This window comes from Cryptotermes secundus, unplaced genomic scaffold (genome assembly GCF_002891405.2).
Source record: "Cryptotermes secundus unplaced genomic scaffold, Csec_1.0 scaffold512, whole genome shotgun sequence".
NCBI lineage: Eukaryota > Metazoa > Arthropoda > Insecta > Blattodea > Kalotermitidae > Cryptotermes > Cryptotermes secundus.
In genome coordinates, this window is record NW_019735563.1 from 1034370 (window position 1) to 1054117 (window position 19748).

Below are 19748 nucleotides of genomic sequence, written 5' to 3' on the forward strand. Positions count from 1 at the left end.
GAAATGTCCTTAATAATTTGGCTGAGAGGCCTCCTTGAGGCATGAGGTCCTTTTACGTGCCGTAAAGCTACGACACGGGACCCACGGCTTAAAGTCCCTCCCGGAGGACTTGTTTCTTGAATTTTTCTGCCCTTAAAAATTCCACGACCTCCACCGGGTTTGAACCCGCGTACCTTGAGTCATGAGGTGGGAACGTTACCCCTAGACTACGGAGGCCGCTCGCGTACCCCGATACACGTGGTAGTAACATTAGAATATAAATGTGATGTTTTAAGTGTTTTCCGCTGTTGCGTTACTGTCTCCCCCTTAGTCCTACATGATATTAGTTCTCCCTGCACGGTTTCACATAAGGCGGCACGTTCGAGCAAGGTACCCTACGCGTTGGACGAGGGCTTACTCTACTAGAAATGAATGTTATTTAAGTTTGACATTTTCTTCCTTAATTTGGACCCAGACTTGAAATCGACTTTAACACATTGCGGCTCTTTATTTTAATTATCACCCTTAAAAATGTAAATGGATTATTATTTTTTTTCCAAATAATAATATATATTCTGCCAGGACAGGGCCGTGCTGTCAGCAATCCTTTCTTCTTTTCTTCACCCTTTCCAGGCAGATTCCTTCCCGATACCTTAAGAATGAGGCCTTCTACACTTCATTGAATATCATTTAGTCACTCTGCGCTGTATGGTCTTATTTACTGTCAGCGCCGTTAAGCTACAAATGGGCCTAAGCAGGAGTGGGTTGTGCTGTAACCAGTGGTTTTGAATATGCGCATTTATTTCCAAATGCCGAAGGCATTTTATAGCCACTTCCAGCGAAGGGACTTGTTATAATAGGAACAGAAGTGTGCGCTGTGTTTACATGTATACAGCACCAGGTAGCAGTGAGAGAGCTGTGCAGACTAAGTGAGCTACTGATCGGTCTGTTTATTCTTGTGGTCCCTAATTTGTTTCATAGACCCTGTTCTTCATCTGGAGAAGAAACATGAAGAAGGAGAGAGTCTGGTTCATCATCTGTGAAAAAAAAGGAAAAAAGTTACGTGTTCACAAGAGCGCTCCACTAGTCCCTATCCTGAGCCAGATCTATCCAATCCATGCCATTCCATCCTATCTCTCAAAGATCAATTTTATTATTGTCCACCCACCTACTCCTTGGTTTTCCCAGTGGTATCTTTCCTTCTGGCGTTCCCACCAATATCCTATATGCATTACTCTTCTCCCCCATTCGTGCTACATGCCCTGCCCACCTCATCCTCCTTGACTTGATCATTCTAATTATACTTGTAGAAAAGTACAAGTTATGAAGCCCATCATTATGCAGTTTTCTCCAACCTCCTGACGCTTCATCTCTCTTCGGTACAAATATTCTCCTCAACACCCTGTCCTCAAACACCGTCAGTCTATATTCCTCCCTTAATGTCAGAGATCAAGTTTCACACCCATACAGAACCACGGGCAAAATTATACTTTTTATATTCTAATTTCTTTACAGAGGGAGGAGTGAAAAAATATTTTCATGTAAAATTGAAAATTTGTAACGTTATAAATATGTGCTTGCTGCATTTTTAATTCTGTGCGTCCATTTTTATTTTTTCGTTACTTTTGTCGTGGTAAATCTACATAACAAAGTCTAAAAGACTTTCATATTATTTAACCTATGTCCGTTTTATTTCATGATCACAATTGCTGCGAACTGTCATGTTAATGCTGAAGAGTGAATGTAGATATGATTGTGAAATGTAATCAGATAACTGTGAAGTAGGGCACCAAGTATGCTAGATAAGTCTCAGGAGAGAAGTCTCATGTTCCTTGCACGATTATTTTCTTCCCTTTGTTTCAGGAAAGCTCAGGCTTCAGCATCATGTAAATATCCGTTAGGGGAGGAAATACAGAACACAAGGATAGAGGGAATACATGGGAAGGGTGGCAGAGAAAGAAATGCAAGAATAATTTGAAGTGAAATAACTTAAAGAACGTCAGCTTTGAAGACCAAATAGTACGGTTTAGATTAACATTAAAGGAAAAGTAAGGTAAATAAGTGAAGTGGGTAGGAGGTGGATGAAACTGACCGAGACTATGTCTAAGGGCAGTTTTCTGTAACGTGCTGTTGAAATTTCAGCTTCTGTATCCACATATGAATTAATACTGAACATGTTACTAATGTTACAAGCATTTAACAGGAATTGAGAACTTTCAATCGAAAGCGGCTTACGTACCGAGTCTTGTAATAGTACTGCTTGGTATTCAGTAAGTTCCGAATTTTGTTATTGGAATAGATATTCTGTTGTTAGTTTAAGTGTTTGCTCTCTCGTTGTGCAGTGATGTTGGAATAGTAGTGGTATACATGCTACATCTTGTTTCTACATCTTTCCATTCATGTTATTCATTTTGGTCACCAGAGTTAAGGAACTGAGGAAAACACCACCGGATATTTATTACGCTCTCGCCATAAGGGTGTACAATAAGTAGTTATTATCTTGTACACCAGTCAGACCATTGACTTATAGATTGTATAACCTGATTGTCAATAAAGGGACAATAATTGTATTCATAATTATATCACATCATATTAGTGGAAATTATATGAGGAAACAGTTGAAAGGAGAACTACAGATACAGTTATTTGAGACTCACATATACATAGCTTGAAACTGAATTACTATTTTAAATCATTTGGAAAATATTTACTGGGAAGTTCTGTAATTATATTCGAGTTCAGTGTCACCGAAATAGTGCATTATTTTATCATTCATAAAATTAATTAATGTAGCATTTTGTTGTCCTGAAATTTCAGTAAACATATCCTTATTTTCTCCTTCTTGAAATTTATTAAAGATGATTTTTCTTATCCTTCTGGAAGTTCGTTTACTTTATTAATGTAAGTAAATTCTGTGAGCTATGCTTCGCGAATAGTACATCAATTTGAATTAACTCAGTCTGAGCTGTCTGTGTAAATATTCTTACATATAATTAAAAATATATTATGTTCTTAAAAACTCTTGAATTGATGCATTTTAAATTATCATACACATAAAATCATCGCTCTGTTAATTCGTATAAACAATTCGTAACACCTGGTCACCTGCTTGTAGTTTACATGACGATATTGATGGGACGGAACTGTTTGTATAGGTAACCATCTCCTTCCTTATTCGGGGAGTACTGTGTTCAGATCTAGGACGAGACCCTGTGAAGTCTCATTCCATCAACGACTGTATAATGATTATTGACTCTGTTTCGAGATTATATAGTCCTGATAATAACAGATCTTTACCTCAAAGACAGACAAAGAATGAAACAAACAAAACTGCATTGTTTATCCCTATGCAAGTTCTTTGTAAATTTTGTGAGGCCGTCTTGTTACCTCGTTTTCATCATCAGTCAATAGCCCTGCAGTTGGATGCTATACATTCCAACTGCTCTCAGCTTTCAGCATAAGAATGTTATTACTCGAGGATGAAAGAAATGGTTTTTCCAATTTCTCTCGTGTGTATTGAATTTTAAAGGCGCATTTAGTTCCACTAAAATTAAAATAATTACTGCCTTGTTCGCCATTCGAACTTCTAAGATACGTGTATGCATTTTGAACACATTATGGGAGATCAGAAGACCGTGTACTTACATTCATCATTGTCTTGTTTGATACAGGAACAAATTTCCCGGCTGTGAGTGTGAACTCCTTGTTGGCTGTGGCGATGATGAAGGTCATACAGCTCTGAAATGGGACAGGAGTTCCCACCCAGTCGCAACCCCAGACAGCGTCTTTCACCCTTTCACCCTGGAGAAATGTACATTAATGAAATTACGTGGTATAAAGTAAGCTGTGTATTTGTACGAATGAAATACAGCATGTATTCTTACTTGTTCTGAGAGCTCATTTGCAAGCCAGCAGATGAGACACACATAGCCCGTCATAAAGACATAAAGATATGTAGCTTGGGCTACATCAGCGTGGTTTCCCCAGCTCTGTAGGAGCAAAATTATTGTATGTATTAAATACTGTCAACGATAAGTAATCGACATATGGTTTTGTAAACATATGTCCCTTAATAATAGGAAATCATTACTTTTAAAGAAGTGAATTGAAATGCTTGCGTCTCTGTGTTGCCGTGTAGGATCGAGGAATGAGATTTGCGATGAGTCGCCCAAGCTCCGGTAATCGAAACGTAGGTATCACAAATTTTCTGTATCAGTTTTTGAAACATTCTCTCGAAATGAAAAGCCGCAAATTGAAATAGGGACAATTCATGCTGTCACTATTAACAATATTAAAAAAGTTTATTGATGCAAAGAATATTAATAAAATTTCAAATCTTTTATCTATTCTATTTTCGAGTTAAATATATGAGGTTTGTCTGGTAAATTCCCGAACTTTTCAAATAAAAACTTTTCCGCCAGCCTTGGAAGCTTTTCGGCCTTGATGCCTGCAAAGTATTTCACTCTACTTTGAATACATCGCTCCCAAAGTTTCTTCCATTTTTCGAACGCTTCATTCGGGACACTGCGCGGGTCCGCTAGGGACTTTTCCTTTATTGATTCAATCGACTCAAAACGTCGGCCTTTCAACGACATTTTCAATTTTTGTAATCAAAAAGAAGTCCTTTGTTGCTAGATCAGGCGAGTAAGGAGGATGTGGAACGACTGTTATCTCGTGCTTCGCCAAAAACTGAATGATTAATAGCGATATGTCCAGTGATCCGTGTTAGCTCCTTGTAAGGGACCAAAAGGACTAGGTGTCTCTCCACTCACCTGAGTACGTAAACAGATCCAGTATCCGAAATATTGTGTTCCCTGGCTTTCTAGAGTACCGGTTGGTGAGATAAATCCCAAAAGCGCAGTATTGTGGAGTTGTATAAGCTATCGTCAGGACCATTTTAAATTACCTAACCATTACCATTTATTAAACCCCACATTACTTTTCTAACGTTATATATTATTGAAATAAGATCGAAGTAACGATTTGAAGAGTCTAATATCTAATTCCACGAAACAGAGCATTTGTTGCGAATTCATTAGTGGCCGAAATACACAAAGAATTATCCGTTGTCAACAACCCAAATTTCATTTATGTTATTGCAAGAACCCGTCTTAATCTTGAGTTTGCATGCCATTATGAAATTACAGAATATATTTAATGAGAAGAACAACTAAAATAATGTGATAGAAATTCAGAGGGGACTAGATATTTTGTTACAAATACAGTCATGTCATCTGACTTTAAATTCGCACACTAATGAACTCGGAAACTATTCATGTTAATGACATTAATTATATAGTATCGTATAATATGTAACTAGTTACAAAACTGTTTTTTATGCGGTGAACTCTTTCTGTGATTCTCTGAAATGTAATGAATATTTTACCGTGACGGCTGAGAAAGCGTTGAAACACATAGCAGAAAGAAGCACCAGAAAAGTGCCGCACAGTAGAATATTCCAACACTCTTCAGTGCTCTGCATGAACCTGCTCGAATAGATAACAGATTAATATTAAGTAATGTTTGATCACCTGGCGTGAAGTATGAATATAAATCACCACTAGTTTCTACCGTTTTATCTCCTGATGATGACGTATGCAGTTGTTAAGTTGTTTCTGCATGTGACGGAAGATCTCTGAGGCACGAGTGTGTCCCTGTGTCTGCATTAGGTCAGCCTGTGTCCCACAGTTCCGTTCTACTGTGACGTGTGTCTGTCTAATATCCAGAAGGGCCGCTCTGAGCTTCTCCAGCTGACTGCAGGCTACACACACTAGCGTGGCGTACAGACTCAAGAACCCAACAAATATGTATGTGACGAACAGGGAAGCAATTTCCTATAAAACATGAATGTTAATTTGTTTGCAAAGGAACAGGATCAAAGTTGTTACTAGTTACGTTACGGGAATTATTAATATATTACTCTAGAATTCCTCCCTCATTGCTAGATAACATATACACATAAAAAATGTGTAAACTTATGTGTGAACTTTGAATTTCACATGGCAGCGGGTAGCAAGAAAACGGTCTTCCATGTGATGTCATACAATTTGGTGGCTAAGTATTAACCTGTTGGTGGAATCTAATGCCAAAATGCTATAATCTTGAAGTGAAACCCATGCTAATTATTTCATAACAAGTATTCTGTCAAAATTCATAAACTTTCACTTCATTATATCTGTGTAGTCTATCTAATTTCTCTCGAAATGAAGATAATATAATGTAACCGCACCATGCATGAACCTCAGCAATGTTTTTCATTTAAATTCTTAATTACAATGTACTACATGTAAACGAACTCTATTACTGTTAACACAAGATGATACAGAAATGGCCTCAGCACGGGCAGACGCCAAGAACGACATATGGCCTTTCTGAGGGACAAGCAAGCTGCAGGTCACTTGAAACCCTCAGAACGGAGCAGGCAGTATCCCGCTGTGTTTTCTGGGAATTTCAATGCTTAACTTCGACGGTGCGAGTCTTTGAAAATTTGAGACTTGTCAGATACGAGTCGCAATAATTTTCGGAGAGGCGTACCGAGCGATCGTTGGCGTACCTTCATTTATTTGGGAGCTGTCAGAAGGACCATGTTGTACTTAGGAGCAAATTAACATGGATCTTGTTAGGAATTGGCTGAATGTAAATGAGAGTAACACCCAAATTTTAGGTTCAGCCAATCAGCAAAATTTCAGAGGAGAGGAAACCGGGCGTTCCAGGAACCGTCAGGACTTCTGCTTCTCAAGAGCAGTTAGTCGTCAAAAGGTAGTAACAGGAGTGAGTCATCAGAAGGGAATAACTGGAGTCAGTCACCCTAGTGAGTAACCGGAGTGACCACCCGGAAGTTAAATCGGTGTTGGCCCGAGTCCGGTGCACAAATTCAAACTGCTACAGACTTGTAATGTGTAATTCTAGTTTACACCTACAAAAAAAACAACAGTGGTGGTGAAGTGTGAGTTTTAAGTGTTCTTTCTCTCCTTGTGTGAGCAAGGCCCAGAAGTCGCCCTGAGACAGAATCTCGTTCTACCGTCTGAGCAGTCGGAACCCCAAACGTCCGCCTATCCATAACCCCACTTTTGTTTTCCCCGTTCCAAATTCGTGAATTTCACCCAAGTTCAATGGCGCCCATACAAATCCAAACTCAGAGTAATCCCACACCCTACCCTGAACAAAACAGCAAAAAGGAAGCGGCGGATGAAAGTGGAGACCAACCTGTAGGCGAAAGAAACAGTTAAATAAGTGATGCCAAACGTGAGGGTGGTTAAATAAGTGACGACAAACAAAATAATTACATATGATACAATCTGTACCCCATTGAATTAACTTGTAGCTACATTAAAATTAAATATTGAGTAAAACGAACGCGGGTCGAAGGGCTCTATATTGTGTATTTGCTATTTGTGAGGAAAATATTGTTGGATATATTCGACAAACTTCCACCTAAACAGCTATCAATGCTACTTACAGAATTCTGGATTGTATCCATCAACTTTTTAATTATTTCAAATTTTTTAAAATATAAGAGTTTAATATTTGATATTACCTGCGACAAGTTTACCAATTCATAAACAGGGCTCACAGTAGCATCGAAAGGGTACCACTTTGAGTAGACCATGTCATGACTAATGATCATGCGTACAATGCTGTGCGTTCCTTGAAATACAACGATGAAAGCCATGGTATATTTTGCAATGACTGGAATCTTTGGGATGAATCCAGCGTTTGTTGCATATCCCGTGTCAGGATGTCTGGTTGGCAGTTCTTCCCAGGTAAAGGATTCCGTCAGTGTAATCAGATTGTAGATGTCACGTTTACGGAACCTGAAAAAGAGAGATTCTGCAGGAACATAATTCAGCATTCACATAATTGAGAAGGTATGTCTGTCACATTTGAAACAGGGAATAACATATCGAAGACAGGACGTATTGACCGAGTTTATCAGCATTTAGAACCAGTGTAACGTTCATTGAAAATTAAACAGAAAGCTTTCCAATTAGTAATAGAGACACAATTATGAAATTTGCGAGCCGGTTTTCAGAGGTGGAATAGAACGTTTTCTACATCTTCTAACCCACGAATTCCATTCACGGTAATTTGGACCCGAAAACTTATACAGTAAATTTTGTTACTGAGAATATTCTAATCTTCTATGCAAAGAAGCTGTTTTATTGCATGCCAATTAGAAAAAATATTTGAATTGCCAGGAGGAAAACAGATATCTGGTTGAGGCCTGCATTTGACCGGTTAACCTGCTTGCTTGATTTAGCCTTCGACAATGAATTTGAAAGCTGTGGCTTCCTCCGCAGAATTGTGAACTACTGGGCGTGGCGTTCCACTATATAATAATCAGTTGGAAGAACCCCAAATTCAACAGTCCGTTACAGCTTCTTTGAATATAAATCGGCATGAATCGTTTAAGCTAAAGATACCTGAAGAAGATATCAATCACTGTGACGAATATCATTGCAAGACACAGTCGAATGCTCTTCATCAGCTCTTTGAAGTTATTTCTATTAACATAAACGTCCATAAAAGACGAAGTCACTGTAACGTAAAAGCACATGGCAATTGTTACATTATATACACTTCGGACTCGTGATACAGAATGTGGATCTAATGGAAGTCCCGCCATCTTGAACAAAAGCAGGATGGTGTCGAAACGACGCTGTGACAGAACACTATCACTCTTCAGAGTAACACACTTCATTCAAGAGATAAATGTGTGTGAACTATGGACTATTAACTTTGCACTTGTATCCGAAGTTCTCTATGCAGGCATGTCTTTCTGGTAGCTGGAGTGAGGTGTGACTGGGCGTTTTGTCGTCAAGGAGTTGTGCTGCAGAGGCCAGTCAATTGAGTTATTGATTGGTCAAGAAAATTATCTTTCGAAGGGATTGTAACTCCGATCATGCGTACAAAACGGAGTGGAGAGTGCGTATAGCGTTCATTCCGTTAAATTTCCTGAATGTCACCATTAAGTACGTGGAATTTCTATGTAACAGTTTTTCATTAATTTACAACAGAAAGAACTGTATCTGATTAATTGTAAATAAATAAACACAGAATTAACTCCAGTGGCTGGCCAAAAGTTTATGAAGTTTTGTTCCACAGAATTCCTCCTAAAATTCTTCTACAACTTTTCTTTCGCTTCTCGATCCGTCCAGTACAAAAGGGGATTCAGAAACGTAAACAATCCACAAATTTTAATATTTTTCCCGATGTGAACATTATGTAAATATTCGCCCATGAAGGTTAGGGAACAGTGCTTTAGTTGTCAGTAAACTTCACAGTGATTCGTGACAATAGAAATATAAAAATGACGAAGCAGCATGTAATTAACATATGGAAGAAAACAGGGCAGTCATATCTTCACAAATATGTTCATCATTCGAATGTGGGGGGTACCTGCATTTTTAAACCTGCATTGCAGTATGACCCGCATTTCGTACCAAAGTCCAGAAATACTAAAAATATTTCAAACTTAAACTGAATAACTTATATACTTTTAAATATCCATTGATTTTCATGAAGTTCCTGTGTCTTGAGTTTCGTTTGGAGCAACTGGGATTAACTTTATTTTCAATTTAGAATAGAATTTACTTTCTCGTGAACAGTGACAACTGATTCTTAAGGAAACTAACGGTTGTCGGTCATCAATTCCGAGCCTTCCTTAATAGCTGATTACAATAAGAGTGCATACATTGAAAGTACAGTACTTCCCATAAGAGAACTGCGAGTTCGTATCCCGGACGCGCTGATCTTCAACATGAGATACACGTATCCGAATTCCTGATTATATCAGATCATAGAAAGCTGCTAATGCGTAGACATATTTCATAACTATCTGAACGTGCGGTATTCAACCCGCTAGTGTACGGTGTCCGGTGTGAGAATTTCTGATCGGCTGGTCTTCCCATATGAATGATTCTGTGAGACGAAGCACACGCTCAAAATCATGTAAACGCCCTCTGGAACACACGTCGAAACAAAAATGAACATTATTGCCTTCTTTTAGTGATATCATATAGTCTTCTACGATACCGACGTTTCGAAATAAAAGGACCAACTCATTCTTCAGAATGCTGTGGAGGAAATATCTAGCTCACTGAATGTTCTCACATCCCATAAGACACTGTTGCTCGTAGTCACACAAGAGCGAGGCTGTGCAGAGGTCACTTCTTGTTTTGGCACTTCGCTTAAAACTTGTAAGGCGTGTGGCATACACTTTTGTCTTTCGTCAATGTACAGTGAAGTTATTATCTTTTAATTCAAGGTCAGTTTATTTTTTCATTATCGAAAGGGTGTCAGTGGCAGTGTTACACTGGGCTATTTTACTAATGTGCCCGAGTATTACAGGCATTTGATTAGGAAAAAGTTTTCTCAACTACAATTTCATAAAATGGGATAGGTTTTCCATTACAGTGTTGCCACTTAACAGCTGTCTGTTTTACCTTCGGGTAAATAAAGTATAGGACCAAAAGAACACTTAACATTTGACATTCCTTGAACTGAGATGCAAGCAATATAGAACCGAAGTTAAATACACTGCTTGGAAATTCTTCATAAAATTCTTCAAATCGTCCTGTGTACTGATGTCCATATAAAAAGCGAGGTACAGCGCGCAAGCATTGATTGCCATCAAGACGCTGTAGGTGGGACGAAGTATGGACCCTTTCTTCACGTTGATTTGTAGGCCTGCCATTCTCAGGAACGTTAAAAGATACGAAAGCGATTTTCCGTTCAACCACACGCGTGCATGTCCTTCACGTTCATTATCGAATTCATCTCTTACAGGCACAAATACATAAGAAAGGAAAGGCGATATACAGGGTGATTCACGAAGTTTTACCCCCGCTTATGGTACATATTCCTGGGGTTATTTCCTGCAAAATTTTCTTATAAATTTTGGTCGATTTTCAATAGTTACGGAGTATCAGTAGATTTTCTAAACGCATCATTGTAAATACAGCGCTATGCTTCAGCTTGGGCGACCATACGTTCCAGTCATCTATGTCAGCAGATAAGGTAGACCGGTTTGAATGTTGCGCGTAGGTAGATAGGCAGAGCAGTTCATACGCGTGCGACGCATTGTGTTGACGTGCAGGGAGACATTTCTGAAAATCTTATGTAAATGCAGTCGTCTTCTAAAGCACTACAGTTTAAAGGAAACAGATTGATAGAACGGTGTGATATGCAAAAATTGATATGTTTACGGAATGGGATGCTGAAAATAATGTAATTTTGTAACACAAAATCGATGAAAAATGTTGCGCAATTCAAAATTAAGAAATTGAAAAGAAAAATTTGGTTTCAGAATGCTTATTTCCTAAAACATTAACGATTTAAAAAGTCTTTGTATTGTATTTCTAATTTGTTTTGACTAAAATTCGAAGAAAAAAAGATTCTTCGCCAGTTTTCAAATTACTGTATCTCTTTAATTATGAGTTGGATACCATTAGTATATTAACATTTTCTGTTCCAAATTACCTCAGGAATGCCCTCCCTAAGTGAAGGTAAAATTTCGTGAATCACTCTGTATGTTGTTGCAACTGACACGAACAGTTCAACTTTAGCGGCAATGCACACACGGACGTCTGCCTCTCAGGGGCTACGCGGTTCAACTGAAGTGCCCATGGGTTCCTTCAGCAGAACTGCCTAAGGCACGTGTGGGCACGTGGGCCGGCAGGTGAACATGGCTGCTGCTTGCATGCAATATTTATGAGTCACGAACTTTCTTTCCGTCTTTTGTTTCTTTGCGCTTGCGTGAGTGAAGTGGACTCAGGAGCCGGATGACTTTCACCTGAAAACTTTTAGCTTGTATCTCTAAAAATATGTTTTATTAACGAAAGCGATAATTTGTTATGCCACGAGTTCATGAAGTTAACCCGGTTTCTCACCCATCTCTGGAGATAGTACATACTGACTTTTTTCTGGATAAGTGCTTCTGTTGTAATGACGTGTTAACAGATTGTCTGATTCTGAAACTGCACAATCGGCTTTAAGCAATACGACAACGACGTAGTTTACTCTTGTGCAGCCTTTATAACTTACTGTACATACATAACATTTACATCCGATATTTCGCAACAGTTCTGATGTATTCCAAAGAGAAGCAATTTTTTACGATATATTCATCATGTGCACTCATTCATCGGGTGCACTCACCTCCTGTTCTGTTTTATATCGACAGAATTATCCCAACATTTCCTTTAAGCTCTTTGCTAATAGGCTACAATATTTTGATGCTTGCTACCCGGTAATATTCTGGGCCTTTAATGGGGTTCAGCAGTTCGCTAAGACTACGGTAAAACTTCTCTAGACCCTATTTCATTCATGTCACGTGGTCTCCATTTCCCACTTGCAGGCATGCACGGATGTGTGCATAAGTGGCAGGGGGCAGATATAGACCCATTATCATCTATTTCATTTTTAGCGTAGACGAATACGTGTCTTGTTTTGTGGAGGACGGGAGCCACTTATTTGTGTGGGGTGTGACCGCTAGAAAAGACAATGTCCCGTGGGGCCTGTCATATCACAAATGGCAGGATCTCTTTATTTGTGTTATTGCAAAACATTATTAATTAATGCTGTCGTGTGCTTGAAGTATCCTGAGTCACGAAATTAACCGAAATTTTCTCCTCAGAAAATTATATTCTCTTACCCCGGATGAAACGTTGTATTACTTTCGGTAATGTATTAAACTGACACTTGCAAGTCTCATTTGCACAGATTTACTTTTATATTTGAATGGCTTTGTTAGGATGTTTCATGTCATGGATCCCCGAAATTTCCAAAACAGTATATTTACACTGTCCTCTCCAGCACCAGAAAGATCTCGTCACGCGCGCACTCACGCATACACACTCATTGTCTTTTGAATATTTCTACCTGCTGTTGGTGATTTAGTCATTGCCTAAAAATGCCCTTCTTCGATGCATTCTGCCAGTGAGGCTGCCATGTTCACTACGTCGCCATATTATCCCTGTTGGGTAGAGAGACGAGGGCAACGTAAGTGGAAATGGGAAAAGGTTAATATTTTTATGAATTTTTTTCTTTTTACGGTGCTGCCAAACAGTTCTATATAAATGGATTTTCTTCATTTTTTTATTTCTCCTCGTACAAAATTAAATATCATAATCAGGATATAAATATTCATAGGAAATAATTATAAAAGATTCGGTCAAATTTACATCAGATCATATAATTCATGAGCACAGCAAACCTTCTTCCAGAGCGGAATTTTGTAAGGCGGTTTGGATCATACTGATGAAAACAATTGCAATCAATATTATTCCGACTTCCGAAAATGGGATTCCACCGCATCTTATAAACCTGCCTGTAGAAACATAACGAGTTGATTTCATACCTGAGCTCAGGCAATAGTTTTCCAAGAATTCCTTATATGTTTTACTTTAAATTTTATTTTCCTTTGATTCTTTTTTATTTCCGATGATATTTCGTTATATTACACAGTATATTTATAGACACGTACTCTTATTATTGTAGTTATGATTTTTTTTGGAGGCTGTTAATTCCAGAAAGGTTTCACAGAGTTTGTCGAAGACGAGGGTTTACTATATTCGAAATAAATGTAATTATTTGTGTCATTTTCTTTCCCTATTTGGTCCTTGTTTTTATGTTGGGTGTAGGACATTGAAATCACAGAATTGTGCACAGCGTTCGGTATAATCATATGGTTGTTAATTTTTAGTTTACATATTCAAAATATTAAATGGAACATTCCTTCAGTTTCTTCAGTCCCGATCTATAAATTCCTTTGTAGTAGCTTGAAAATTTTGCATTTGAAGCTTATACAATGCATTTAGTGTACATCTAATCACTGCACGGTGTAGAGTCCGAGTTAGTTCGAGCGTCGTTAAGTTACAAATAGACCGAAATAGAGAACTTTTTATTTTGTGGATTTGTCTGTGGTCAATGATGTTCATTTTTGAATGTGCACGTATCTTGGTCACCACCGAAAACATAACTTTTCCATGTGAAGGGATGTGTTAAAATAAAACCAGAAGTAGGCAATGTGAAGAGATATCCAGGAGCTCAGTGCAAGAACTGTGCAGACTAAGTGAACTGCTGATGGGGCTAATTAATGGTGTATTCCCTGGTGTCATAGTCTCTGTTCCTCATCTGGAGAAGGAACATGAAGAATGAGAGAGTCTGGTTCATCATCTGTTGAAAAACAAAGAAAAAAGTTAAGTGCTTGCATATGTAGACCCAATTTCTTTCGCGATTTCTAAGTTTTTATATTTTTCCCATTGTCTATTGCTCGAAAAGAACACGACGGCGAGTGGGCATTCTTTTGTTACTTTTGGTTATCAGATTGAGTTCCCAAAATGTCGTGTCTTTTGTAATTGTGTAATATGGGCAGAGTCCAGTAACTCAGTTATCCCGAGTACGGTGTACCACCGTTATAACCCTTTAGGACTGACCAGTTTGTTTTATTTAAGTTAATGATTTTGAAGTGCACTCATGATTAGCCATATGTTATAGACTTATTTGCAAGCAATTCATAGAATCATATCTCGTAACATGTATATTGTTAGAAAGGACAGGATTTTAAAGAGAATATTGTTTGATGAATTGAAAATCCGAAGCATCAAAAACGAGTGATTATTTCAGTTTTATTTTTTTGTTATTTTTTTTTCTTTTGTTTGTGTGTCATGACAACACGACTTAAGAGAAATTATCACAAATTCTAATATTATTACCAACGATTGAGGTGTTACAAATATTATTAATTTTTAATAAGAACTTAGAACCTGAAAGTGAATACTGCTTCCCTATCAAGCATTGTTACATTAGTATCATGTGTTTGGGAATTTCCCGGTTTGGTTATCGCAGTTGATGTTCTGTTCCGTTAATCTGTGTCGATTGCTTCACTCGATTTGCACAAATTTTGGGGTGGTGCTAGCAAACGTGTTTTATCTTTTTATTTCTTTTATTGTCGCCAGGCAGTAGTCCTGCAGTTCGACGCTATACATTCCAACTGCTCTCAGCGTTGTACAGTGATCCGTAAGACTGATATTACTCGAGGATCAACGAAATAGTTTCACAATTTCTATCGTGAGATATAAAGGCTCATTTACTTCCGCTATAATTAAAATAATTACTACTCTCTGCGTCACTCGAACTTCCAAGATATTTATGTACATTATGACCATACAAGAATATCATGTACTTACATTCATCATTGTCTTATTTGACACGGGGACAAATTTCCCGGCTGAGAGTGTGAACTCCTTGTTAGCTGTGGCGATGATGAAGGCCAGACAGCGCTGAAATTGGACAGGAGTTCCCACCCAGTCGCACCCCCAGGTAGCGTCTCTCACGCTTTCAGCCTGGAGAAGTGTACACAAATGATATAACTTATGAGTTAGACACGTGATTTGTTTGTAAGAATAAAATATATATTTTTTTCTTACTTGTTCGGAGAGCTCATTTCCAAGCCAGCAGATTAGGCACACATAGATCATCATAAATGCATAAAGAAATACAGCTTGGGCTACATCAGCGTGGTTTCCCCAGCTCTGTAGGAGCAAAAATAACTGTATTCATTCAATTCTGTCAGCGATAAGTAATCCACTTGCTAGTATGTCCATTGGTTTTATAAACACGCCTTACTTAATAACTAAGAAATCATTACGTTTGAAGAAGTGATTTGAAATGCTTGCGTCTTTATGGTGCCATGCAGGATCGAAGAATAAAATTTGCGATGAGTCGCCCAAGCTTCGGTAATCGAAACGTGGGTATAACAAATTTCCTGTATCAATTTTGAAACAATCTCGAATTGAAATACCGCAAATTGAAGTATGGGTAATTCTTACTGCCACTAAACTGGCTAAATTACTTATTTTGTGGACGCACATGATATAAAAATTGCAAATCATTAATATAATTTAATTGAGCGTTAAATATATTATTAAATCTTTTTCTGATTTGAAGTATTGTGATTGTAAACGAGTATAGGGTTACAATTTAATTATCCGAGATTCGTGTATAAATACATTGTAACTGAACACATTAATGCATATTTGCCAAATCAGATATCGACATAAACCGCTTTTCTTGCCCTGCGTTTACGGATCTTTTCCTTTATTTGTACTCACAGGTTTTCTAGCCCCTTTATGTCCCGATGTGCACAGCGTGAGAATGTATTGTGATAGTGAAAATCGATCTCCAAATTTTTTGTTGATTTATGTATTTTAAGCCTTTCTGATTACGAAGAATTGGTTGAAGGGAATATTTTCATATTTTGCATTCTGGAGTTTACCCCTCCCACATCGGTTCGTTATGATTCTGAGCCTACCAGGTCCTAGGAATAATCACCCTTCCACTAGAAATCAGTACAGGAAATGGGCGGTTTTTTGATAGAGACTAATGGTTAGGATTACATTTAACTAATTTTTGGATATAATATCCTTAAATATTACCGCATAATCTAAAACAATGAGATGCTTTATCGCCAGTGCTTTCCAACGTTGATTTAGAATATGCCATTATGAAGGCCCAGAAATAGTAGGTGGGATTGCAATTAAATGGGACACATCAGCTATTGCTCTAAACTGAACATGCGAATCTACTAGGTGATAAAATAGATACCATAAAAAGAAACACACAGACTTTCATTGACACCTAGTAAGGAGGTTGGTCTAGAAGTAAACACAGAGAAAACGAAGTATATGTTGCTGTCTCGTCACCAGAGTGCAGGGCAAAATCATGACGTAAAGATAGGCAAGAGATGTTTCCAAAGTGTGCCACAGTTCGTGTATTTGGAAACGACTCTAACAATTCAGAACCTGTTTCAGGAGGAAATTAAGAGTTTGAACTAGTGTAATGATTGCTACAGTTCAGTCGAGAATCTGTTGTCTTCTCGTTTACTGTCTAAAACATAAAAATTAGAATACAATAACTTTGCCCGTGGATCTGTATGGGTGCGAATTTTTGTCTCTTGCTTTAAAGGAGGAACATAGACTGAGAGTCTTTGAGAACAGGGTGTTAAGGATAATATTTGGACCTAAGAGAGAGTAAGTGACAGGAGGTTGGAGAAAACTGCATAATGAGGAATTTCCTGCTTCTTACGAACTCCTAAGTTTCATTACCGTGAACAAAAGAATCAGATTTTGGGTCCCATCCGAGATTTTATGGAACTTCTAATTAGGAGTTGCAAGGTGTTAACAAAATGGATACAGGCGTAATGGGGTATTGTACTCACTTAAAAGTTAAAAGAGATCCCAGTTAACACATATTCAGAAACCATTGTCTGCTGTGATATGGGCTATATATGTGTGATTTTACAGCGCATGCTCTGTGTGTGCCCATGCATTTAAACAAAATTTTCTAGTTCTTCGTCCCACAGATGTGCGCACTCTGTCGAAAATTACTTGTTTGACTCAGATCTCATGATAGGCATTCCTTACGAGTTGTTCTATACATTGAATTCATTAATAAGAGCTGATTAAACCAAAGATTTTGGTGTTCCCACAGCCAGCAACCCAGACGATCAATATCAAGGAATAATTCAGGCAATTTTACTGTGCTTCCGCGTCCTGTCCATTTTTAACTGAAATCTACTTCAGGTGGTGTTTAACAATGCGAAAAAAATGAGACGGTTACCCATCATGCAGGAACCACATTGTTGTCGTTTGTGAAGAGACACGTAAATGCTGTAAATTATTTACCAAACAACAGATTTGTTAGTCTGTTAGGTAAGATATTTGGTCCTATAAGCTGAACACCGAAGATGTAGACAACGAATTGCCTACATTTCAGCAGGCATTGACTTCTGGAAATAATCGTAAGATGACTGGAAATTTTTGCTTATTTAATTGTGTACTATATACCCCCGTTAAAGCCTGTAACACATTTTGTTGCAAATCCATTTTAATGAGCAGAATATTTAGAGATATAGATCGGAAAGTGAAAGTAAACTAGGAACTTTGTTACAAAACATCTCGTGTCATCTCGATTTAAAGTCACGGAACTATGAATGAAATAGAAAATTATTTTTGATGAAGACTGTACTCTGAACAATATAACGCAGCGTAATTTTGGGGATGCGATTCCGAGGATATGATTATTTTCGTAACACGGACATGTAGTACATGAGTGGTTATAAAAATGCGTTGTATAGTCAACTGTGTATCCATTTCTCAGAAATTTAATGATTACTATACCGTGATGGCTGAAAAGGAGGTGAAACACATCCCTGATAACACCACCAGAAATTTTCCACACAGAAGAATATTCCAACACTCTTCAATGCTCTGCATGAACCTACATGAGTAAAATAAAGATTAGTGTTAAGTTATGGTGGATCACCAGAAATGACGTGTCAATTTATATTAGGAGTAACTTCACCGTTTTATCTCCTGATGGTGACGTATGCAGTTGTTGAGTTGTTTCTGCATGTGACGGAACAGTTCCCCTGAGGCACGTGCCTGTCCCCGTGCCTTCAGTATGTCAGCCTGTGTCCCACAGTCCCGCTCTGCTGTGACGTGTGTCTGTCTGATGTCCAGGAGGGCCGCTCTGAGCTTCTCCAGCTGACTGCAGGCTACACACACTAGTATAGCGTACAGACTCAAGGTCCCAATAAACGAACTTGCAATTAAGATGGAAGCAATACCCTGTCGAAGATGAATGACAGTGTGTTTGCAAAGGAACCAAGCCAATGTCGTATAATTTGATGGCTCGGTGATGTCGGTTTAGAGGAATGCAATGCCGATAGAGCATAACCTTGAAGTGAACTCTGTTGTAACTTTTTCTTCAGGAAAAATATTGCATCAGAATTCTTAATCGATTGTTTTATTAACATTTTTCTATAGTCTGACATATTTAAATTAATACTGAGATAATATCATTGCATGAGATATAATTTTTATGCCATCAAATTAGTTTGAAGTTAGAAGAAATTTCAATACTCAGTACAACTGAAGTAATTTCGAAGGCTGTTATTTTAAGAGGAACACAAGTATATTATTGAATACTTTCCATAAGTATGCACCTACAGAAACATTATTATTACTTATGTAAAATTTTGTTACTTCGAACTTGAATATCTATTACTTAAATACTTATACATTTTAAAATATAACAGCGTAATTTTTAATGTTACCTGCGACAAGTTTGCTATTTCGTATGAAGGGCTCCCAGTTACATCGAAAGGGTACCACTTAGAGAAGATCATGTCATGACTATACACTATTCGCACTGCGCATTGAATTGTGTGAAATACGAAAATGACTGCCATGATATTCTTTACAATGACTGGAATCTTTGGGATGAATCCAGCCCGTGTTGCATGTCCCGTGTCAGGATGTCTGGTTGGCAGTTCTTCCCAGGTAAAAGATTCCGTCAGGGTAATCAGATGATACATGTCATGTTTACGGAATCTGGAAAGAGGAAGGTATATTTATATATGCGTAAACAGAATAATAACACATGGAAAATTATGTATATACTGACCAAGTTCATCGTAACTGAAAATCTGAATATATGTTTTCTTCACTTCGCTTCACAGAGGCTCAGACACGAGGATTATATAAATATTAGTAGTAGTTAGGACAGTGAAATATAGGCCTCTATGTTTGATTTAATGTATGCCAGCACTCACTGAGTGGTCCAGTAAGACACTTGCACCCTTTTCATCCCATACATTCAGCTCAATGTGTAGAAAATATGATACTGAACATTGTTACTGATACAGTATTAACTTGCACTTAAGAGGAAATGTGCCGGTCACGGTAGCCGAGCGGTCTAAGGCA

General features: G+C 38.0%; 1 protein-coding gene across 1 annotated transcript; it reads right to left on the minus strand.

Annotated features, from left to right (window-relative positions):
- Positions 1-13678: 13678 nt before the first annotated feature.
- On the minus strand, positions 13679-19458 carry LOC111869592 (putative odorant receptor 92a). The gene is made up of 6 exons (XM_033753482.1): positions 19450-19458; positions 18346-18674; positions 18162-18261; positions 15411-15515; positions 15171-15326; positions 13679-14157 (listed from the first exon to the last, which is right to left on the minus strand). Exons 1-6 carry the CDS (start codon positions 19456-19458, stop codon positions 14071-14073), a joined length of 786 nt encoding a protein of 261 aa, XP_033609373.1. The 3' UTR covers positions 13679-14070.
- Between the last annotated feature and the right edge of the window lie 290 nt (positions 19459-19748).

Bases quoted from the DNA above. Each gene is read 5' to 3' on its own strand.
- LOC111869592 (XM_033753482.1), bottom strand. The intron at 18,262-18,345 runs GTGAAGTTACTC...TTACTCATGTAG, and splicing joins CACCATCAGGAGATAAAACG to GTTCATGCAGAGCATTGAAG. The intron at 15,516-18,161 runs GTATAGTAATCA...TTGCTCCTACAG, and splicing joins CCTCCTTTTCAGCCATCACG to AGCTGGGGAAACCACGCTGA.